The sequence below is a fragment of the Lolium rigidum genome, chromosome 1 (genome assembly GCF_022539505.1).
Source record: "Lolium rigidum isolate FL_2022 chromosome 1, APGP_CSIRO_Lrig_0.1, whole genome shotgun sequence".
In the NCBI taxonomy this organism is placed as follows: domain Eukaryota; kingdom Viridiplantae; phylum Streptophyta; class Magnoliopsida; order Poales; family Poaceae; genus Lolium; species Lolium rigidum.
In genome coordinates this window covers 79322740-79348264 of record NC_061508.1, presented here as the reverse complement: position 1 = coordinate 79348264, position 25525 = coordinate 79322740, and the positions used below count along the sequence as shown (strand labels likewise).

The 25525-nt window shown below is 45.6% G+C and overlaps 1 protein-coding gene across 1 annotated transcript; it reads left to right on the top strand.

The window, feature by feature from the left end:
* Positions 1–22012: 22012 nt before the first annotated feature.
* On the top strand, positions 22013–23051 carry LOC124648013 (BURP domain-containing protein 11-like). Its single transcript, XM_047187848.1, has 2 exons — positions 22013–22160; positions 22279–23051. Exons 1-2 carry the CDS (start codon positions 22013–22015, stop codon positions 23049–23051), a joined length of 921 nt encoding a protein of 306 aa, XP_047043804.1.
* The last annotated feature ends 2474 nt before the right edge of the window (positions 23052–25525 follow it).

Genomic DNA, 25525 nt, shown 5'->3' with positions numbered 1-25525 from the left:
GTGACTAAGACGGAGCAGATTTTTGACCTCTTACTCGCGGAGAAGCATATAAAGGTACCCGAAGGCCACAAGTTCCCCACGGTGCAAGAGCTGAACGGAAGGCCATACCGCAAATGGCATAACACGTTCTCCCACACCACCAACGACTGCAGGGTGTGGCGGCGGCAGATCCAAATGGCGATAGAAAACGGACGGTTGATTTTCAACCAATACGCCATGAAGGTCGACACACACCCCTTCCCCGCCGTAAACATGGTGGAGTATGCTTGCCATGCGAGGGTGCCAGCCGGGTTTCTGTGTAATATCAACATGGTAGATCTTGGACACCACGGCGGCAAGGATGGAGATGAGGGCAGCTGCTCTCATAGCAAAGAAACGAGAGGAAGCCGCTCCACGCGATCGGCTCCGCCAAGACGGCAAGCGCTACGTAACAGAGGGAGAAGTGAAGAACATAAGATATCAGCGACCTCTCTCTGATCACCTCCTCAACAAGTATGTGAGTCAGTACGACCGACGCCGACGGTCCAGCGACGATGATGAAAGAGATCGTCTGGCTAGAGAAGCCAGAAGACATCGTCGGCATGATCGCGATGAGGAGGAGCACGAGCGTTGTGCCAAGGGAAAGTCAAGGGAGCGAGACGACGAGGACAGGCACTGGGATTGTCCTTTCTTCGAGCACTCGCTGGGATTCAGGAATGAGCCAATTGCCAACAATCGGCAATTGCCCGGAATGCAACCGGAAGAAGAAGGAGGCAGCCAACGTGTCCGTGTTCGAGCGCTTAGGACCTCTCCCGCCACGGAGCAAACGAGCTGAGTCCCCTCACTTGAAGGATCTCGAAGATTCGGAAGACGAGGGAGAAGAAGAAGACAGGTATCACCGGCCACGGTGGTGCCCCGATGGACTCAGCCGTTCCCGAAACGCAGGGTTCAACGATTACGCGGCCCGGAAGAAGCCGAGAGGTTATACTTGCATACATTGAGGAAGGCAAGGCCTGATCTGGCTGCGAAGGTTCAGCGAACCCTGGATGAGGAGGGTCGTCCACGAAAAATGGAGTGGCGCCCCAAGCAAAGGAAAGCCGATGATGAAACATCGGCTGGCACAAACATGGTGCTCGTTCTTCCGACAAAGCTTAGCGCTCCACGATCGCACGATACATCCAAGGTGGACGACAGCAAGTGCACCAACATGATAAAATCAGAGATTGGGCTGGTTCTGTCTACCGGCTTGAACGAGTAGCAAGAGCACATCAATGAGCAAACGTGGCGAGGCTGATCCTTGTGATCGGCCCCAAAAATTTATGAAGGGACATTGTAAAACCTTTCATCGAACAAGCAACATGGAGGCCGATTCCAGCAATCGGCCAAAAAATTATCCTCACCCACCATTCTGCCTGGGTTCAACATATGATCCAACAGAGCCGATACCATCAATTCTTTTGACAGAATCGGCTCGGGGGGGCACCCAGGTGGACAAAACACGAGGATATACAACGGAAGCATCTCATCCTTTGGTGATGAGTATTGGAGTATGGGGGCCGATGCACAAGTCGGCCGTTAAAAAAAATAAAAATTCTGAAAATTCAAAAAAAATTCGAGCACAGCCGATGCAGCAGACATCGATTTGAGGATATAAAAGCCGATGCATGGCCATCGACTCAAGAGGAGTAACTGTTATGATCAGAGGGTCAATGGAGCACTAATGGAAGAACTCCTCAATGGAGTAGTCTAAGGGCTCAGATCCTTTCTTCAAGAAAAATGCCAGGGGCAGCCTGGACGTGCGGATCAGGTCAAGGATGGATTGCATGAGATCCACCAAAAGAAAGGAGCCGATTTAGCCGGCAAGGTACAGGAAGAACTGAAGAAGCTCGGGGGGCAGCTCCCCTTGAAGGCTCTCTGCCCTGGGAAGCCGATTTAGGTTCAAGTCGGTTGGTTCTGCATAAAAGGCTCCCTCAGGCATAGTCAAGCCCGGGTCCATGCAGCTAATTGGCGTATCCTCGTCTCTGTTTTGCCTTGGTTGAGACTCGGGGGCAACCAGGCCTGGTAGATGCTCTATTGAGGAACCGGTTCGGGTACCATCGGCTGATCTTCGTTGCAACCTTCTTCACAAAATAGAGCGTTCGCTAGAAAGGATCGCTGAAACCGGTGGAGGAATTTAAAGGGCTCTCTTGGAAGTCCCACAATATCTACCGGGAAGAGAATCATCAGTTGAAGAATGGAAGGGTAAATGTCGAAGGACCGATGCGTTGCTATCGGCTCGTTACGCATTGGCAAAGGGGACGAATCGGCAAGATCAGTATGAGAAGAAATCGGCTAAGATAAGCTAAAGGAATCAGCAAAATCAGATTGGGAAAAGTTCTTCATTGATAGATTTCTTACACAAGGAGCTGATGGCCCTCAAAAGGAAGTACTAGGGGATACATGGCCCCATCTACTGCTACTGGTCCTATGCTAGATGTCCTATCTACGGGCCGTCGCTGCCCTCATCATCGCTGTCATCGCCGATGTCGGCGCTTGCTCCCGGCCGGCTCGTCGTCGCTGCTCCGGCGGCCGCCGGCGGGACCTTCATTGTCCTCATCTTCCTCGTCGTCGTCGTCGTCGCTGTCGAAGTCACTCGGATTCCCCGGCCGGGGGCAATGGCGCTTGGCCGGCGGTTCGTCGGGGAAGCCGTCGTCGTCATCGTCCTCCTCTTCCTCCTCCTTCACCTCCTCGGAGGTGGTGAAGTCGTCCCGGAAAAGCGATCGTCATCGCTCTCCTCCTCCGATTCCCCGTCGGCGAGGAAGCGGAGGTCACTCTCCCCGTCTGTCGAGGATTTGTCGTCCTCCGACCAGAGGGAGAAGTCATGGCTGGACTCCTCCCCGGCCTCGATGGCGCGGCGGATGTTGGCCGCATGGATCTCCGCCGGGTTCGGCTCCGGCGTCGGCGCGCGAGACGAAGAGGACTGGGTGGAAAGATCCGATGAAGCAGAGGAGGAAGAAGACATAGTGGCGCAGGACGGCTTTTGGAATGCTAATGCGAAGGAGATGCGAGGATTGAACCGTGCCGAACGGTTAAATAAAAGGGGATATAGTGGGAATTCAATGCCACAACAGTTTCCGAGGAAGTGGTGCTTGAAAGAAAGAGAAAAGACTGCCAAGTCACGCGGAGAAGTTGAGAAGGCAAGGCATCATGATGACGGATATTGCGACGGTTCTGCCACGACATGACCCGATGAAAGAAAGGCATAATGATTTTGGAAATGTCATTTCCAAAACCAGGGGGGCATGTGTTATCACCAGGATTTGACCGAGTCAGAGGTAGGCCGCGATCAAGATGGACGTGAAGAATATATATATAGAAGGAATACGTGAATCGGCCTTTTATACCAAGTTGGGCTTAATTGCCCGTGTATCTGTAACATATTAGATCGCATCTTAGTTTAGAAGTTAGAATCTTACTCGTGCACGGTTTGGTGCACGCCCACATTAGAAAGTCCGCTGGACTATAAATATGTATCTAGGGTTTATGGAATAAACAACAACCAACGTTCAACCACAAACAAATCTCGGCGCATCGCCAACTCCTTCGTCTCGAGGGTTTCTACCGGTAAGCGTCATGCTGCCTAGATCGCATCTTGCGATCTAGGCAGCACAAGCCTGCCTACGTTGTTCATGCGTTGCTCGTACTCGAAGCCTTTTTGATGGCGAGCAACGTAGCTATCTTAGACATGTTAGGGTTAGCATTGTTCTTCATATTACATGCTTTCGTAGTGCAACCCTTGCATGTCTAGCCGCCCTTACACCTATCTTAGGTGTAGGGGCGGCACCCCGCTTGATCATAGTTTAGTAGATCTGATCCGTTACGGTTGCTCCTTGTTCATCAAGGATTAGTTTAATATCTGCAATAGTTAGGCCTTACAAGGGGTCGGAGGATCCAGCGGCGTGTAGGGTGGCGTTCGCTAGTCCTAGAACGGATGTTCCGGGGATCAACCTCGTGTTGGTTTTTAGGCCCTGTCTAGGATCGGCTTACGGTCACCGTGCGCGAGCGCGAGGCCCAATCCTGAGTAGGATGATCCGATTATGCGGTGAAAACCCTAAATCGTCGTAGATCTCATTAGCTTTACCTTGATCAAGCAGGACCACCATATATTCGGACACCCCGTCCGAATCATGGGTGGATCGGCTCTTTGAGCCGATTCACGGGATAACCCGAGAGCCGATCGAGGCTCGTATTTAACGTTTACGTGTGTGCCCTCGCAGGAAACTAAGCGAGGCCTCATCCACACCTTCCCGACCGGGTATAGGTCGGGTGGCACGCCCTTGTGATAAACATCGGCGCGTGCGACCAGGAGGCTTTGCGGGCCGTCGCTCAGAGGGACTGGGGCCAGCCGCAGCCCTAGTTGTTCCCGGCTCTACCGTGTTGCCCGTCTCTGCCCGCCAGGGGGTTTCTGACGTCAACACTTCCCTCTCGGGATGATGCTTCCATTGTATCTTGCAATACTTTATCGCTCGATTCCTGAGTTGTTTCCAGTTCTCCTCGAGAATCTTTGCTGGCTTCTCGATGTATGTTAAATCTGGTTGTAACTCGAGCTCTTCATGTGATACTGGTTCATCTGGGGTCTTCAAACATTTTCTGAGTTGCGACACATGGAATACGTTGTGAACCTGAGATAACCTTCCCGGTAGTTCCAATTCGAAGGCTAACCCTCGGTTTTGACTCAGAATCTTGAAAGGTCCGATGTACCTAGGGCTTAGCTTTCCTTTTACTCCAAACCTCTGAAGGCCTTTCATCGGGCTCACCTTAAGATATACCATGTCTCCAACTCGTGGCTCCCAAGTTCTCCTCTTTTGATCGGCATAACTCTTTCTGTCGGCTCTGGGCTATCTTGAGCCTATCCCTGATAATGTCAATGATTTGTTGCTTTTCCTTGACATAATCAGGGTTGAACTCTTTGCTTGCTCCGGCTTCATACCAACATATCGGTGATCTACACTTCCTTCCATACAGAGCTTCAAACGGTGCCATCTTGATGCTACTTTGATAGCTGTTGTTGTATGAAAACTCTGCTAGTGGTAAATGTTCTTCCCATGATCCTCCGAAGTCTAAGGCACAAGCCCTAAGCATATCCTCTAAGATCTGGTTGGTTCTCTCGGTTTGTCCACCTGTCTGGGGATGATAGGCGGTACTATAGTCCAACTTGGATCCTAAAGCTTCATGTAATTGCTTCCAAAATGCTGACGTGAACACGGATCCTCGATCCGACACGATCTTCTTGGGCACTCCATGTTTACTCACGATCTCTTTGATGTAAAGATCGATGAGTTTCTCTCCTTTATCTTGCTGGTTTACCGCTAAGAAATGTGCACTTTTCGTCAACCGGTCCACGATTACCCAAATCATGTCCTTCTTTTTATTGGTCATGGGTAGTCCGGTGATGAAATCCATTCCTATCTCCTCCCATTTCCATTCTGGAATAGGTAAAGGTTGTAATTTCCCTGCCGGACTCTGATGTTCAGCCTTCACTCTTTGGCAGGTATGGCATTCCGCCACATATTGTGCTATTTCTCTCTTCATGTTGTTCCACCAGAATAGTTCCTTTAGATCCATGTACATCTTCGTACTTCCCGGATGAATGGAGTATGGTGTTTGATGGGCTTCCCGGAGTATTACTTCCTTGATTTCAGCAATATCCGGAACGCAAATTCTCTTCTGGAACCATAATGATCCCGATTCTCCTCGATGAAATTCTGATGGTCTTCCTTCATCTATCCTTCTCATCTCCTCCACGATGAATGGATCGTCCAACTGACCCATCATTATCTCATTCTTCAGGTTGACATTTAGCTCATCGGCTACTTGTAAAGCTGATAGTCCTTCATGAGCTTCTTTCTCCCAAAGTTGTATTTGGGCTTGACTTATTTCCTTCTTCAACTCCGGTGATAACTCTTGTTCCACTCCTCCAGTGCTCTTCCTACTCAAAGCATCTGCTACAACATTAGCCTTTCCTGGAGTATAATTGATGGTCAAATCATAATCCTTGATTAGTTCTAGCCATCTTTTCTGCCTCATATTGAGTTCCTTCTGAGTGAAGAAATATTTAAGACTTTTATGATCCGTATAGAGCTCACACTTGGCTCCATAGAGAAAATGTCTCCATGTTTTGAGTGCAAATACAACTACTGCTAATTCTAGATCATGTGTGGGATAGTTCACCTCATGAGGTCTGAGTTGCCTCGATCCATAAGATATCACTTTCCGATCTTGCATGAGTACGCAACCCAATCCATGCTTGGATGCGTCACAATACACGGTGTAATCCTTGCCAACTTCGAGAACTGCTAACACCGGTGCTGTGGTGAGTTTCTCTTTTAGAGTCTGAAAACTCTTCTCACACTCATCTGACCACACGAATGGTGTGTTCTTCCTTAACAACTTCGTCATTGGTCCTGCTATTTTGGAGAATCCTTCAATGAACCTCCGGTAATATCCTGCCATTCCTAGGAATCCTCGGATCTCCTTGACAGTCTTGGGTGCTTCCCATTCTAGAACTGCTGCTACCTTGCTCGGGTTAACAGCGATTCCATCTTTACTAATGACATGACCAAGGAATTCTACTTGATCTAGCCAAAATTCACACTTGCTGAATTTGGCATAGAGTTGATGTTCTCTTAGTGTTTGCAACACTATCTTCAGATGTTCAGCATGTTCAGCTTTATCTTTGGAATAAATCAAGATATCATCGATGAATACGATGACGAACTTGTCTAGACATGGCATGAAAATCTTATTCATGAGATTCATGAAAATTTCTGGGGCATTGGTTAATCCAAATGGCACTACAAGGTATTCATGATGTCCATACCTTGAGACAAAGGCAGTTTTCGGAACGTCTTCCTTCTTGATCTTTATCTGGTGATAACCGGATCTTAGATCAATTTTGGAAAAGACTCCCGCTCCTCTAACTTGATCAAATAGATCTTGTATTCTTGGTAGTGGATACTTGTTCTTGATTGTGACGTTGTTCAGATTCCTGTAGTCTCCACACATCCTTCTTCCTCCATCTCTTTTATCTACGAAGATCACATGTGATCCCCATGGTGAAACACTTTCTTGTATGAATCCTTTCTGTTCCAAGTCATCCAATTGCTCCTTAAGTTCTTTCAACTCCTTAGGCCCCATCTTGTATGGTGCTTTAGCAATCGGTGTTGTTCCTGGAATTAGGTCGATAGTGAATTCTATCTCCCTATCTGGTGGCATACCAGGTAATTCCGCAGGAAACACATCCTGGAATTCATTCACTACAGGTATATCTTCCAATTTCACTTCCTTCATGCTATTCAGCTGTAGCTCCACTTCAATTTGTGTATGTTTGTCGCCTTGGTAGATCATTCTACTTCCATCGGGGCTTTTCAAAGATACCGTCTTGTTCACACAGTCGATCAATGCTCCATTAGCTTCCAACCAGTTCATACCAAGAATGACATCAATGTCCTTCATCGGTAAAATGAACAGGTCCGCGTCAAACGCGCACTTATTGATCATGATGACTTGTTTTTGTTTGGTATGGGTTACTACTATCGTTCCCCCCGCGGAAAGTATAGTTATGGGTGTATCTAACTTAGTGCAACTAATCCCATGTTTGATGATGAATTGTTGAGAAATGAATGATGTAGTTGCACCGGTATCAAAAAGTACTTTGCCAGGATGAGTGAGTATCTGGAGCGTACCTATCACCGCCTGATCGGAGTTCACCACCTCCTCCAAGCTGGTGCAGTTTAGCTTGCCGAAGGGCTTCTTATTCTTCCAGTTCCCTCCGGTGTTTCCTCCTCGGCTTCCACCTCCTCCAGACTGACCTCCTCCGGTGTTTCTCTTGGGGCAGTCCTTCAGCATGTGCCCCTCCTGGCGACAACCAAAGCATATAATCTTTGGCTTCTTGCAATCCTTGGCAATATGTCCAGTGAATCCACAGCTTCTGCAAACTATTTGATTTGCAGACTGGAATGCTTGGTTCTTCCTACTACCGTAGTAGTTGCTGTTGTTGTTGTTGTTGTTGAATCTGGGCTTGAAACTCAAGCTGGTATTGGGCTTGTTGCTAACAAACCTCTTAGGCTCAAACTTGGCCTTTTTCCTTTTCTCCTCCTGTAGTTGTTTGAAATCATCGTCCAGAGTGATGGCCGCATCCACCAACTCTTGAAACTCCGTCGCTCTCATCATACGGAGCTGTACTTTGAACTGGGGACTTAACCCCCTTAGAAACCTCTTCTTCTTCTTGTCCTCAGTGTTGACCTCCTCAACAGCGTACCGGGACAGCTTTGAAAACTCCCTGACATAGTTCAGGATGGCCTTGTCCTTCTGCTCGAGACTTTCAAATTCTCGACGCTTCAGTTCCACAATACTTTCAGGGACATTGGATTCCCTGAACTTCCTTGCAAACTCCTCCCATGTGAATACCTTTCCCGCCGGATAAACGGCTACTATATTGTCCCACCATGATGCGGCAGGTCCACACAGCAGGTGGGTAGCATAACGAACCTTCTCTTGGTCGTTACATCCAACGGTATTGAGCTTTCGCTCGGTATCCATAAGCCAATCTTCCGCGTCCATTGGCTCGGGCGCGTATGCGAAAGATATAGGCTTGGTGTTCGGAAGTCCGCTAAAGTGACTCCCTCGATTCTCGGGTCTCTCTACCCGGTTCTCGTTGCAGCAATTCTTGGAAGAATTTGTTCTGCTGCTCCAACGTTACACGTTGTCTTTCCTCCACCAGCTGCATGTACCGAACAAAATTCTCTCGCGTCATGGGTGGTGGTGGTGGTGGAAACCGATCTCCGGCTGCTCCCTCGGCCTCTTCCTTTTGTTTTGCTTCGCGCTCCATGCGCTGCGCTTCGGTCTCCTCTCCTAACGCTCCCGACATATCCCCCTAGTTCTGCAACACAAGATGATACTCATAATTACTCCATGCGCAAGTTTTCTGAGCTCAACGTTGTGCACAGAACTAGTCACGCAATGGAAATCAAGAAGCAAATCCAAATCATACAAAACATATACCGTATATTTACATACTTAAGTGATCTTATTACAATACTCAAGTCGATGTGAGTATGCAAACTCACTTATTAAAGTATATGTACAAATTTCTACAAAATATTACACACTACAATACACGTGGTACTTGTGTATTGTAGCTTTGCTTCCCCTTGGTGGTCTCTATTCGATCTTCACTCCCGATACATTCCAGGCTTCCATCCGGTCGAACGTGTCGTCCTTCTGACAAAACCTGGAACATAAGGTCTCCCCGTTGGCTGGTAGTCGGAATCCAATGATGATCCTAGGGAGAAATCAGTGTTCATGAACTGATCATTCAGTGCATCATAATCCACCCATCGGGTGTACTCCCCTGTACCTACACCATAGGTATTTCCTACATTCGTATCCGACTCAACCTGTGTCGGATACCCTCCAACTTCTTCCTCATTCCACGGATAACTCTGGTGCTGGGTCGTGGCATCTTCATTCATCTCCCCGTCATAATACGATGTGCTACTATGAGTTCCAGTATCAGAACCCCAACGCCAACCCGTGGAGTTTTCTATCGGAGTCACGGAACGCTGATTGTTTCCGGATTCCTCTCCACCCTCATATCCCCCATAGGAACTTCCCAGATAGTTCCCAGGTGTAACAGGTGTAGCTTGACGCTCAAGAGGATCTATACTGATGTAGTCACCAGCTGAGTAGACTGGTGTGTGCACCACATTCTCCATAGGTTCTTTCCCCCTAACCTCCTCCTTGGGTTCAGTAAACTCCTCTAGCATTGTATCGATTGCTCCCGTCAGATGATGGTTCAACTGAAAGAGTAATGATATGAAGTTGCGGCTATTGTCCATGTATTTTGCAGCTGCTATTGGTTTGCGTTTTGCATATTTGTAGTGGTTAAGCATGGGATCTCCTTCCTCCTGATTCTGAGGAATGTGGGTGAATTCGGAACCCATAAGCTCTTTCGTCTTATGCTCCCGAATATCGGTTATGGCTCTCATAACGGCTATATGGTAGGCTGTGTTCATAGTTCTGGCTTCCCCTGCTGGCATTACTATGCTCAGTCCCAAAGATTCGGGAAGTCGTAGCCCTACCCTACACTTGGCCAATACAGTACCATCATAGTACATGTATTTCTTTACTTGAATCTGGGGATCACACCCAAATTCAAGTAACATGGCTCGTAGAATATCTGCAAGTCCTCCTTCATATTCACTCAGTGTAGAATCCATCACTTTCACGTTTCGTCCCGGACGTGAACTTGCCATTGTAGGCTGTAGAAATAGAAATAATATAAGATTAGTATTAATGCATCATAATAGAGATAATAAAGAATTATCGCACTAAAAGATATGATTGTTGTATTCTCAAGTGAATATACACCATACTTTGTAGAGAATTCTTTACTAATCCTATTTGACTCCTAACGTTCGGTCCCATTTACTAGGTTCCAACCTAAGGTCAAAGCTTTTGCTCGATACCAACTCGTGGTGACCACCGCATACCACTGCATGTTGTAGTATGCCAGTCGTTGATATAACATTCACGAAGTACCATTCCGCAAATATTACATCCCTCAGAATAGTACAACAGAACATAGCAGGTCCATAACTCATTCATTTATTATTACAAATATCATACACATGTCGTCTCGGAGCTCCTCTTGGGTCCTAAGAGGAATACTCCTGGGTTCGAGGCGAACCCAACTTAGCTTACAATATAAGAGTCTCATTAAGTTATACATTTATTTCTTCGAGCAGCTAAATACTAAGAGTTCGGGCTGCTCGGCTACTACTACTACTCGAGATGTTCGAGCTTGATCTCCTCCGGAAGCCTCCCCGGTTCCGTAGACGATGAGGTAGTCTACGCCCTCGATACCTCCAGAGAGGTCTGGTTCTTCATAGCCGATGATCTCGGCTCCTTCATTTTTGTCGTAGTCCTCCTCTAGACGATTCAGACAATCTAAGCATGGGATTTAAGAGTGGTATGAGTACGAGCGTACTCAACAAGTTCATTATAGATAAGAGGTGTTTAATGCACTAGCTATGATATTAGACCAGAAAGTCTAATACCAATGCAAGTTTTGGTAAACATTTCTTCAAGAGATTGCTTTTATTCCAAAGAGCTATGTCCGTCAGCCTTCACCGGTTTACTAGAACTTCATGGAGCTCCTTTCCGGCCGCGTTCGCAGTTCCTTATCCCGGAACAGGGAGTGACAGGTCACGATTCTTTACACTCTGCAGAGGTGTGTTGCTTTACCCATAAGAGATCTTAACCTTGGTGCCAACCGGGCAGCTTTCCCGTCCACACTTCCTTTGGTGTGAGGCCCGGTATAAGGTCTAGCCAATCATGTTCCTCCGCTACCTCGAACACCCACCCGTTCTTGCATGCCCCGACCCTGGGTCCACGCCGGTCCCATTATTCCCGTAATTTCAGGGTGGACCCCGACCACGACGACGAGTGCTGGGCTCTACCATACACTCCTACGCCGGTAGCTGCAACCCATCATAGACCGCATTACCGTGGGGAATTAGAATGGGATCCCCACCCTCCGGTTGTTCCGCAAGACACAAGCTGCTACGGCAAGCAATGCTTTACCGTGGGGAATTAGAATGGGATCCCCACCCTCCGGTTGTTCCGCCAGATACAACTGCTACGGTAAGCGCATCCGTTGATGGACGAGAGGTGGAAACACTTTTGACTACTCCGTCCCACTCCGGATCTTATGGTTAACACGGGTATTACGGCACAAGAATCACTGGCGACATTTGTTGTTTAATCCTAGATGGATATAAACCCGTGCAATGGAACCTCCACCATATCAACATAATCCATGGTTCCATTGCCCACCACATAGTCATATTCATAGTTATGAAAGTAGTGGTTTTGATTTTTATGCAATAGTGATAACCATAATACTTTGCAAGTAATTTGATAGAAATACTCAAATGACATGAGCAAGTGATGAACTTGCCTGAACACTGCAAAGTTCTGCAGTTGGAAGGTGTGGACTGACCCTTGTCCTCTGTTTCTGAAAAATAGCATCATTGTCCGATAAGGGCAATGGTTAAAGAAGCAATTATGCATGATTCCTGTTTTAGGGTTTGTTTCCCCCTCCGATGACATTATTATTTTATGTAAGAGGTTGATACTAAGATTGATTTGGAGATACTCTGTTTAAAGTAAATTACAACCTTGAAATGTTGTCAAGGTGTTTTTAAAGTCCAATTGCATTAATGGACTTATTTTCTTTATTGAAAATAATATGTGTGATTTAAATCATTATTTAAATCATCAAATTAAGACTTATTCTTAATTGTCTTCAAAAATTCTCTTTGATATTTTATTTGGATAGAGAATTTTATGCTGATTGATTTTCATATTTTTAATTATTTTTTAGAGCTCTTATCAATTTTCTATTTAATTTCAAAGTTTCTGGTTTTAAATGAAATTGTGAAATGTCTATATTGCCCCTGGGCCCACCTGTCAGGGTGGCCCAACGGGTTGAGTCTAACCCGAGCCGGCCCAACCGGCTCGGTCGGACCCAGACGCGCTCTTCCTCTCCCCTCTCGCGAAACCCTAACCTCTCCCGCGACGCGGTGGTCGCTAGCGCCGTCGCCGCTTTGTTCCGACCACCTCCGGCCATCGCCGGCGGTGAGATGGGGCGCATCTGCACCGCCTCGTGACGGCGCACCAGATCTACGGCGTCGATCTGGTCGCCGCCGCTTCTCGTCCCCAACGCATCTGCGACACGGCCGTGGCGATTCCTGGCGATTCGTCGTCCGCCGACGATCCAGGCGCCGCGCCGCGACGTGGCCGTGTGCCTCGCCGTGGTGGTGCTGGGGCGTTTGCGCCCGGCGACGCCCGGCCTGGCGCTGCCGTGTTTGGCCCGTGCCGCCGTGCCGCCATGGGCACGCTGCGGTGCTCTGCTCCAGGTGTGTGTGCCTCCTTCTCTCCTGTCTTCTCTACCTCCTCTCCTTCCTCTGGATGCCTTGGCCTCCACCTTGTTGTGCTGCTGCTACGCCGATGTGCTCTGCGCCACCTTGCTCTGGTACTGCCTTGATGTGCTAGTTGCTACTGCCTACATGCGCCATGAATTCTAGCTGTTGTGCTTGTGCTATTGCCATGCGTATGTCTGCTATGTGCTATCTGCTATCTCTCGTGTTCTAGCTTGTGCTGCTCTACTTGATTATCAGTGCATGCTTCTGTGCTTCCTAACTACTTCTGTTCATGCTGTATCCTTGCTGTGGCCCTCCTGTAATTGCTCATGAGCATCCATTGATGCTCATGGCCTTCTGGCTTGCTCCAGATATGACTACCGCCACTAGGGTATTACTGTGTGTGCAAAATCTTGGCCTTGGCTTGATCATGATGCATGATCCTTGCATTATGCAAGTGCCGGTGCCACCGTGTGATGCTCATTGAGTTGTGATTCATAGGAATGTTCTATTGAGCATGACTGTTGGCTAGACAGACTCCATCCCTTGTTAGTGTGCTTCGCATACAATTATATTTCATATATTTGATTATCTGTGATGCAATGGTTGGTTAATTTGTGGCTTTGGATGATCCTGTGATCACCAGGACTTACTGTTGGCTTATCAATTTGTATGAATTCATTTCAATTGCTGCTGTTGCTTGAGGATCTATCTCCTCACCAAATACTGGTGGTTGCTGTTGCTTGTGAAAGCAATACTGGTGGTTGATTGAAGGATTTGATACTCTGGATGCATCTGTGTGTGTTGTTTTATTTATCTATGCTTGTCAGTGAAGCTTGGCTTCCTATTTCTGACAACGTGACATGATCTACCCGATGCGATAGTGATTGGGTGCATCCTATGCACTATCACGGATGGAAACCAACATGTGTTGGCACCTCCTGTGATGCATGAACTCCTTGGAGTGAATGATATGCTTCTCTTGTGGCTTTTACGTGTGGCTAGGTAGTTGTTGTGACCCTAGCAATGCTTGGTGTGCTAGTAAAGGTTGCTCCTACCTCTTATGTATCTTTGTTGAGCAATATTACTCGGTAGTCAATCATGGGCTTTCGGTATAATTGATGTTGAAATGAAAATAGACATATAAATGTCTATATTCGATGGTGTAGCTAGCTATAGGGTGCTAAGTGAATGCGTGTGGCTAGATAGGGATTAAATCCTTGTTGGATTTCTCTGGTTGTGTCATCGTGCTTGACACATCCAGTGTTCCCTGGATAATTTCCTTCTGGCTATTCATCCTTTTTGCTTGCACCACATGGCTTGGTAGCCAGATGATGATACAAACAGGGTTTCTACCCTTTTCTTTTGCTGTGATGTATGCATGTGCTTATGATATGAGCAAAACTTTGGCTTGCTCATGATTATCTCGTGTATACCTCACTCCAGCTCCTAGAAAGGTTGTTGGTGTAGAGGGTTTGCTTCGTGATGATCTTATGCCCGCCCTGCTCCTCCGACTTGCTGGTGATGCTTGGTTGATTTCTGGTGATGGGGAATAGGTGAGACAGCTCTGGCTGTTCACCTGTTCTTGGTGTTCTTGAGCTGTTCTTGCTAGTTCTTACCCTGAAGCTTGTGTCGATGCTAATGACTAGGGTTTTGGCTGTGAAAAGTCTTTATATGACTGGCCCTTGCTTCTCTGGTCGACAGCACTGCCTGGCATGTGTTGGTGACTCCTCACTGTTTTGTGTGTGTGTGCTGCATGCACACAGCCTTGTGAGCAGGCTGTGTGTGTGTAAACCAGATACTTTGCACTTGGGCTCTGAGAGGATCAGCTCGAAGATCTTGATAATATCCTCTCACTTCTCATTTTCTTGCTAACCTACCAAGTGGCAATGCCACTTGGCATAACACTTGTATTTGGTCTTTATTTGTGTGAATGCAGGGAACAAGGTGATGATCCAAATGGTCATGAAGATCATCAAGTCCAAGATCAAATGAAGATTACTTTGTAGTATCTAGGATAGAATCTTACCTTGTACTTTTCTTTTATTTTCATTTTCTATTTTTCCAATTTGTGTAATGTATTGTAATATTTCATATTTCTATTCTGAATATTGTAATTGACATTGTATTTTGTGTGAATATCAATAAAGCTCAAGTTTCTCTCTAATGAGCTTTGTCAAAGTGTTTTATTATTCAAATTCTTGACTTATGATAATTGTTGAATAAATCATCTCAAATTTGAATTATGTGATAAACATTTGATGTTTGAATTTGAAATTCAATTCAAAGTTGGTTTGAATTCAATCATACAACTTAACTTGTAATTCAATAATGCAACTTAAGATTTCAATGCAATATCACTTCTCTCTTCTCAAAACCCTAATTTAGATAAGTAAGAACAAGTTCATCGCACTCTCGAAACCCTAACCCTGTAAGGTGTCGAGAGAGAAACCTGTCCCCCTTCGATGCGGTTTTGTTTTAAAAGCGCGAAATTTCCCCGGAATTTACAATGCAATGCACATCCCTTTCTAAAATCTACCCCTCGATCGCCTCTAAACCTGGGACATTACAGGGTGTAAGGAGGATTTCTTTAAACGTGGATCGTTTGTTTTAGGAGATGGCACAACAACACATTTTTGGGAGGACTCGTGGCTGGGCGCTTCTTCTCTAGCTTCTCAATATTCGTCTCTCTATCATATTGTCCGGCATAAAAATGTTCTTGTGGCTGATGTCTTACAACATAGACCATTGAATATAGGATTCACACGGGTTTTGTCAAATGATAAATGGGAGGCTTGAATTCGGTTAGTTCAGAGACTTATGAGAGTACATCTCACGGAGCAGCCAGATAGTTTTAAGTGGAATTTGACTGTTAATGGGATTTTCTCAGTTAAATCCATGTATGTTGATTATTTGAATGGGCATACGATTTTTCTAAGGAATTATTTGTGGAAAATTAAGGTTCCGCTGAAGATAAAGACCTTCATGTGGTCTCTTTATAAAAAAAAATCTGCTTACAAAGGATAATATTGCTAAAAGAAGGTGGAATGGGTGTATAAAATGTGTTTTCTGTGACTCTAAGGAGACGGTAAACCATTTGTTTGTTTCATGCCCTTTTGCTCGCCTTGTCTGGTGAGTTGTACACTTCACATAAAACATCCCGCCCCTGCCAATGTAAAAATTTGTTTGATAATTGGTTGAATGGGATTTATAAGAAAACTAAAGGTCGAATCCGAGTAGGAGTTTGCGCTTTAGTATGGACAATTTAGAATTATCGACATGATGTTGTATTTAACTGAGTGGCCAAACCAAAAAATTTGCAGGTGATTCACATAGCGGCTTCTTCAATCCATATGTGGTCATACCTTCTTTCTGTGGAGCAGCGGGAACCTATGGATACTGGGTGCAATCGTCTGATGGCGATCGTACGGGCTATCTTTAGCCGGGATGGCTGACATCATTCTAAACGTATACAAGATGCATAAAGGCTACTTGTGTTTTCAGTTTAGATGGCTTATTTTTGCTACCACTTTGTGTGATGCTTAAGTTGTAAACTTGTTGCTCTAAAACTTGAAATAAAGAAAAGCCCGTGTACATCGTTTCGATGCATAGGCTGAGACGATGCTCCTATTACGAAAAAATGATATTAGCTAGACAAAACCAACATACATCTACATGGCTGCCATCCTGTCACCGCTAGTGGCTGCCGTACTTTCCTTCTTGCTGGCTCCACAGCTAGCTAGTCTGTGCTAACCATGAATGGGTGGTAATATGGAGACGATTTGTCATGTCGCAAGGTCCCTGGGCCAGTCTAGTCTTAATGCAGAATTAAAAAGCCAAGGGCAAGTTCCACGCGATGTGTTGTTTAAACACTAGGGTTAGACCAGACAAGGAAAGGGACAGATATAAGTACACATAAACATCATAGTATATAGAAAGAAAATGTTGTTCTTTCCACAAACGAAAATACCCACTTGCTACGGAGATCAGTATGATGCAACTAGTTGACGATCGCCCTGACAGGCCCAACAGGATGATGTTCTCCACCTGAAAATGCGCACATGCCCAAGATGCTCTTTGCCCGGTGGTAAGACGACTGAAGGCCCTTTGGTGGGACACTAAATATTTTTTTGAAGAACATTCTTCACTATATGTAGGAAAAAACTCACAAAAGAGGAAATTTGCAGGTTACTCACCATCGTATATCCGATTTAACAGGGGTCGAAGATCGACGTTGAGTGCCCTTGGGCCTCCATCGAAAATACCCCCTCCATGCACTCCCTTCATGCACAAATGTAAGACGTTTTGGCTATTTCATAGGTTCACTCACTTTTGTTTGTATCTACTGTACTTTTAGTATTTAGGTTCACTCATTTTAGTTTATATCTAGTCTACTTTAACAACATCTAAACATCTTACATTAATACACGGAGGAAGTATAACATGTAGTTGATTGCTGACAACAACAACAAGCAATGGATGTCGATGGTGCCGCATCCAGGGTCCGATCGACTCCCTTTTCCTTCTTTTGCGAATGATGGACTCCCTTTTCTTAATATCTTCAACTTCTTGAGCACGTTGATAGGCAAAATGCGACGTAGCACTATAATTAATAAAGAAAGAAAAATAATATTTTAGCTAGTCACATATGGTAATATTATAGATTAGTAAAATACAAATGTCACTAATCTATGTTATCACCTTCATAGTGGTATTGTTATATATGTGGTAAGGTAGAAAGGCTCATTTCCCTATATGATGGTAACATCCATAAACCTCTCTCTCTCCATATTTAGCGCCATATCATTAAAATAATTAGTTGGCACTGCATGTGGTTGCATCTTATCTAATTACATGTAGAAAATGAAGATAACATGTGATGGATATTATTGAATTTGACTTTCATGCGATGAGAGAGAAGTAACTTTTGCTATTTCAAAGTGCATTGAGAAAATAAAAGTACACTCTTTTATTGATAAAGTTTAAGGCTAAACGTTCACTTATTTGAGAACGGATGGAGTATGCTACTCCTCTTATGGGTACTAGCATAGGAGAAAAATATTATTCCTCCAAGTACATGCAAGTATTAGCCCAAAATCATCAAATTTAGATGCAACCTTTGAAAAATAATGCATTGTGATGGTTGTTTCTAAAAATAATAGTGCGCTAAAAAAATTGTACCGGAGAAGGCCTTAGCTACAATTGTGTGGATGAGGGTTGGAGATCCTCGTGCCGGAACACTAATTAAACCTTTTTGACGAAGTCTTTTTTATATATGGAAAAGATTCGAGAGAGGGCTGAATAGAAATCCAGGGCTCACCTTGTTACTCGCTATTGTATATTTGTTCCGATTAAAAAATGAAACAAATATGAGGTGAATGACTAATGTCGTCGGAGTACGTTTACTCATGGTTCAACATGCATGAATATTCGATTCAGATATATCAAAGTACTTCCTCCCATCCGAAAATGTAAGACGTACATTTTTTTTCTATCAAGACAAGATTTTTACCGAGAATTTCTGTGCGTGATGCACAACTAACGGCTCTCTATCATGCCACGTCCATATCCAGTAAAGAAAGAAACGCGTGGAAGGCATGGTGCACTCTTTAACCACAAGCTGTCACCTGAATGGGTGAGTGGTCATTGTCCAGCGGCATCCTACCTAAGCATATGTGGTCATACGTGTCGGGGCTTGTACATGTTGCTCATGAATCTTGGACTCGTCAACTAGGTAGTACTTCAAAGGCATCTCGCTAAGAGCATCTCCAACACGCGCATAAAAAATCGGCGCGCTAAAAGTTGTTTCCGCCGCGCTACGCTGAAAGTTGCCCCGCTGGATGGATGCGGCATTTTCGGCGCATGCTCGGGCGGTAAAAGTGCTCCTTCGCCGGATGCGGTATTATGCAGCGCGCGGCGCGGCGTGAACGGCTAGTTTGATCGTTTTTGTTTGAAACAAATCAAACAAAACACGAAAAATTAACTAAAAATACGAAATATATTAAAAGTTCACATTTTATTTAAACTACCTTAAAATCTACTCCGAGTCCCAGTCGAAGTCCAACGAGTGGCTGCTCGGAGTAGAGTCGGAGACCGGAGTAGATGTCCACTCGAAGGAGGAGGAGGAGGAGGAGGAGGAGAGGATGATCGTCGACGGCCCGGTGCCGTTTTTCTTCTCCTCCGCCCTCCTCGCCGCCTTCTCCGCCCTCGCTGCCTTCCTCGCCGCGGACTCCGCACGGCGCTTCTCGCGGTCCGCCTTCTTCTTCTTCGCCGCCGCCTTCTGCTCCTCCTTCTACGCGTAGAACGCCTCCGTCACGGCGACGTCCTCCGGGAACTGTCGCGCCCACTCGAGGCGGAGGCGCTCGTCCTGCTCCGCGATGAGGAGGCGCTGCTCGAGCTCGCGTTGGCGCCATTGCTGCTCGCGCATGACAGCCGGCGATGGCGGCGCGAGATGCTCCGCCTGCTCCCGCGTTTCCACATCGTGGAAGTTCATCTGGCGGCGGGGGAGGCCGAGGCACCAGGCGACGGTGTCGTAGGCGCGCGCCACCTCGTGCGCCATGTCGAAGGTGCCGAGGCGGATGCGCTCCTCGCCGGAGCGGATCTCAGCGTCGAAGCGGCCGCTTTGCCGCAGGCGAAACACCGCGGTAGCCGGAGGCGAAGCGGCGATGCGGAGGCATACTGTCGTCGGAGATGGAGCGGCGGCGTGGGAGGCAGAGCGGCGAGAGGAGGGAGGCGGAGCGACACGTGGGGCAACTGAAGATTTCGGACGGTTACGTGCGCGCCCGCGTGGCGTTTATAGCGCGCGCGCCAGCCGAAGCGGCAAGTTTCCCGCGCGGGTTAGCGCAAAAGCGCGGGCGCGGTAAACTTTTTAGCGCCCACCTCTTTTTCGCGCGTCCGCTGGAAGTTCACGCGGGCGCCCGCACGAGCCAAACTGGCGTTTTTTTTAGCGCGTACGTCTTTGCCGCGCCTGTTGGAGATGCTCTAACCATTAAACATATATGCACACTCACGGGTCTATACTATAAATAGGGCCCTGGTTCAACCGCTTTGCTTCACTATCATTACCAGCAATAGCAATGCAGCACATGGTAGCACACAACATGGGCTTGTTTGTGCCACTCATCGCCTCGATTCTCTTGGTGAGTCCGTGCATACATCACACTCCTAGTTATCAGATACATTTCTATCCACTCAAATTTGCCCATTTAGTATAGTTAAGGTGTGTGTTGTGTAGCTATATATATTTGTGTATTTACGGAGTTAGTGTGTGTCATGTGACGGTTGTTTTGTTTTATATTTGTTATTATGTTCTCAGGTTGTTGGAGGAGGAGGGTGGCACACGAGTTTTGCCAATGCCGCCGTAATGTCAACACGAAAATCGGAGACGCCGACGGCGTACTGGGAGACACTCCTTCCTAGAACTCCAATGCCTCCAGCTGTCAGTGACCTGTTAGCCGAACGAAATGGTCTCCCTATTTCCCCTCTCTCTATATTGTGACCTTTCTTTTTTCGCTAAAGAAAATATATTAATATCATAAAAACACCAATTACACTGTGACCTTTCTGTTCCATGCAATTGCCATGTGGCAAAACATACAACATGTAGTCATGCATGTCTACTTACGACCACTCAAAGTAGCCACAACTTTAGAAAAATCTTATGGTGATACTCTCAGATTGACATGAACCGTGTCCATTGTGCTTTTTTAACTGCTAACAATATTATTACCCTTTGGCAGTGCACAGGGCAAAGTAATATTACAAGCAAATCAAATTAATAGGGGTAGTCAAATATTGTTAATTTTTTGACTCCTTTATACCTTTTCATTTTCTTTTTATCATTATCACTTCAAATATACTACTCCATCCGATCCATAATAAGTATTGGGGTTTTAATTTAAATTTAGGCTAAATTGCACTAAATCCCTGACAATTATAATGGACCGGAGAAAGTAGAAGAAATCATTTTTTTAATTCAAAACTTTCTTTATAGGGACATGAACAGTTAGTTTTGGGCACTAGCCATGCATACTGCTAACCTCAGTTATGTTTGTTACGGTGTTGTCATGACTACTCTAGAGAGGCATCAACAAGACATGTTCTACGTATTTAGCAGATTGTGGTATAATATATTTTTTAGTTTTATGTCTTTGAATGCATGTTGATTGCCTTGTTGACTCATTTTTATGCAAATTGTCATCAACATCATTAACATACTAATAGTTTTCTACACATCATGTTTTATATATGTTCATTCAGTGCTTGAGTCTCTAGCTGGCGTTAATATCAGTCCCAATAACCTGAAGTTTGTGAAAGGACTGCGAAAAATTGGACCAAACTATGATAAAGTAAAGTCAGAACCTGTTCATGGGGATAAGCATGTTCATATTGCATCGCAAGCTGAAGTTGGTGTAAAGGAGATATCTGTATCATATGGGTCCCAGGCACATAGACCAGAAATGGAAGAAAAATTAAAGGAAATCTCAGTGTCGTATGGGTTAGGAGGTGATGAAAGGGATACAAAGAAACTTCTGGTAAATTTAAAGAATATCTTAGCAGCATATAGACTACAAAAACAAGAAAATCTGAAAGAAATATCTGTATCATATGGATCAAAAGGTGGAGAGGACCTAAAAAAAATCTCAGTTTCAAATGGGTCAGAAGGTGAAAAGGATTTGAAAGAAATCTCGGTCTCATATGGGTCAGAAGGTGAAAAGGATTTAAAAGAAATCTCAGTTTCAAATGGGTCAGAAGGTGAAATCTCAATGTCTTATGGGGTAGAAGGTGGAGATGGTGTAAAGGAAATCTCGGTGTCATATGGCACTGCGCAAACTAAAAGACCAAATGAAGTCATGTCTTATAGGACAAAGCAAGAAAATCTGAAGGAAATCTCCGTGTCGTATGAGTCGCATGAAGGCAAAGATGAACAAAATGAAGTTTTGGACAAAGGTGAAGAGGGTCCAAACAAAGATCCCCATAAAGTTACAATGTCATATGGGCCAGAACATCCACATAAAGCCACAATATCCTATGGATCAGAACAGGAAGAGGATCCCCATAAAATTACAATGTTTTATGGGTCAGAACAAGAAGATGATCCGCATAAAGTCACAATGTCCTATGGATCAAAGCAAGAAGATGATCCACATAAAGCTACAATGTCCTATGAAGAGGATCCGAAGACGGTTTCTACAGGACAGGAGACACACACAGATGGTAAAGTATCCATGCCAACATACTACTTATTTGCATGTTCGGATTAATATGTGCCTATAAATTTGATTAAATACGAGTACCCCTTAAATGATTCTTACTCTGTCGCATGCAGCTTTAGAAGAGGGGACTCACCACCACCATGCTCACGCTCACAACCACAGTAACATAAGACAGCAGGCCGACGTCTTCTTCTTCCACGACATGCTGCGGCCAGGTTCCGTCATCACCCCGACCATCCCGCCAACCACCTCCCTGCCGGCTCTTCTTCCCCGCAGCTTCGCTGGCTCCATCCCGTTCTCCAGCGAACGCCTCTCCGACATCATCTCCATGTTCGCACCGGCGTCCCTCTCGATGACCAGAGAGATACGGTGGACGTTGGACACGTGCGAGCACCCACGGACGCTCCCCGGCCAAAGCGCCGGCTGCGCCACCTCCCTCGAGTCCCTCGCCGAGCTCCCGGCGTCCCTCCTCAGGACACGCAACGTCCGGGCGTTCTCCGCCGCCGATTTGCCCGTCGAAGCTCCGGGCACGCGGGCACTGCGCGGGAGGTACAACGTGACGGCCGTCCGGAAGGTCTCAGGTGAGTCGTCGGAGATCGTGACCTGCCATGATCTGACGTACCCGTACGCGGTGTACTACTGCCACACGGCCAACCCTACATCCGCATACACAGTGACGCTGGCGAGCGTGGAGGACGGCGCGGTGCCGAAGACAATGGAGGCTCTGGCGGTGTGCCACCTCGACACGTCCAAGTGGAGCCCCAAGAACCCCTTCTTTGAGCTCCACAACCTCAAGCCGGGGGAGGTGACCGTGTGCCACTTCCTCACGAAGCTCAGCATCATCTGGGTTCCGGTCAGCCAGCAGGGAGAAGCACACGCAAGCAGGGCGTGATGAAGCGCATAAGAGAAGGAAAATTTTAATGGTATCGGCTTGTAGCTGCGTGATGTTCTAGCCAACGGCAATGTGATGCAGGGATGACATAGACCGGGATCCTACCCATGGCGTGGCTCATGGTGTTGTGCAATGGGTTAAATAAAACGCATTTTATCTGATCAAATTAAATATGAGTAAAACATTTTGTCATATGGTCAATCAATTATCCTTGTGTTAAATTTACTTCTAAATTAGATTCTTAGACTACTCATAGCGTGAGTAACATTAGTAAATAGTAAAACTCAACTACCTAGACTAACCACAGCGATTTGACATTTTAAGCCGTCCGATTCCAGTCCTCTTGAGCATCGCTTCATCGTTTTTAACAATGGCCCAACGCTTCTGACGGCCTGCCCACGTAAAAGGGCTGCTTCTCTGCAAGTGGACCAGGATGGCCTGTCGTTAACCGGGCTGATGCCACGTCCCTTTGAGATGGGCTGTCAGCCCAATTCTTCCTGGCTTATGACCGAAAAGTAGTGGGCGACCAAGTGCAAAAAAAAGGTGTGACTACGGCGGGGAAGTTAGGATGGCAGCGCCGTTAATTGCTCCTGCCATTAATTCACAAAAGAAAAAAGATTGATCATGCCATTAACTTCCAGCTTCCGTTCCTTCTTTCCGTCGATTCTCATACCCGCTGATCTCCTCTTCGAGTTCCTCATATATGATGCGCCTATCTCTAGTGTTCTGGTCTCTACCCTTTCGCCTCTCCTTCGACCTTCTTCCTTCCACAACCTAAAAACCATGCTACTTGCTTACAGTTCATTTCTCATCTTCCTGTTGTGAATCTTATTCCCTGTAATGTCATCGACGCTTGTATGTTGTAATTAACTTATTGTTGCTTATTTCATGGTTTTTGCCTTGCTCCTTGGCCTGTAGTTTCTGTATATTGGAAGTTTTTATAGGGTGTATGACCTCCATCCGATGGATCCCAGTGTTGAAATTATCGACAGCGGAAAAACTTTTTTTTTTGACAGAAGACGGAGGAGACTTGGATTCCAGCCCGTCCTACGCAACGAAGGTTAGAGCTGATGTGGCTATACGCATCCGACCATCCTCTTCCATGCCGTCGCCACCAACTATTGTATTCATGTTTTTTTCCCCGCGACACAAAGGAGATGCGACATGGCTGTCCGGAAGGAGCAGAGTGAGGTGCCCCTTGCTGCTGACCTGCTGTTTGGAACATGACGATGGATCGTGTCCCGTCGGTCCACTAACCTATCAGCCTTGATGTTGTCATCGTCTCCAGGTAAGGTCGTTTTCCAGTTCTCCCGCAAAACAAGAAGATTCCCATTGCCGGTTCTAATTCATCCCCTTGTCGCTATTAGTATGTTATCCTGTTAAATTAGATTGCTAGGTAGATTCAAGTCAAGTATCTAATTCATCTGCATAATGGCTTGGAAATTTTCCTAGCCAACATATATGTATCGGCTTCGAATATCTTGATTGAGTAGTAAGCTTGCAGTTATATTCAGCATTGCTTAAGTTCCCCAAAGTGCAGGGAGTTCATACCAGCAACATCACAAGGGACAAGTTTAAAGAAATTCGAAATCCATAAAATATTTTTGTTTAGTTTGCTGCATGACCATGGTCATTTCCTTAGTATATATATGTATATTTTCAGTCCGTCACAGAGTTGTTGCAGGCCTGGTCACAAGAAGTAAAAAAAAACTTAATCAGCTTGGTGTCGATGAGGTCTTCAAAGAAGGGCAGCTATATAGAAGTAATAAAGAATGTCAAAAATTGCTGGTACTACTCGCAATATCAATTTCCCATCTCATCATCTATACACATCTGTTAATTCACCAACCTATAAATAACATACTTGTACTTTATTCCTCATGTCAGGTCTGTTTTGGTTTCTTTCATGTTAAAGTGCTTTACGGGAATATACATTACAATTGAACTGCAAAATGCTGCATCATTAGTATTAAATTTATTTAGGTGAGAATGTTAAACTTACTAAAATTCCAATTAGAAATGCCAACAATCTATAGTTATAAGAGTAAATTCCACTTATTACCCTGTAGTTGTGCATTTGTGACATATATTACCCCATTTAGTGGAACCTTTACCAAAATATCCCATTTAGGAGACTTTAAACACGGTTTATACCTAATTTATTATTTTACTTGTTATTGTTAGATAGAATAGGTATGATACGTCGATGTGGAGCGATAAAATATGTAAATATAGACGAGCCTCATGAACGATTTATGTCCAAACTTGTTTAATCCATAAGTTCCCTTCACCACTAATGTTTTTATATTTTTGGATCCCGATCGTCACCTAACACCTTTCCCAATGGATGCAAACCAAAAAATAAGGGGATGGCGCCTTTAAAATGGGTAATCTACACAAATTTTCACTCGACGGGGTAATTAGTGTCACAAATGCAAAACTACAGGGTAAAAAGTGGAATTCACTCTAGTTAT

Coding starts and splice junctions, on each gene's coding strand:
- LOC124648013 (XM_047187848.1), top strand. CDS start 22,013: ATGTTTTATGGGTCAGAACAAGAAGATGATCCGCATAAAGTCACAATG. Junction 22,161..22,278: donor ACAGGAGACACACACAGATG/GTAAAGTATCCA, acceptor ATGCAGCTTTAG/AAGAGGGGACTCACCACCAC.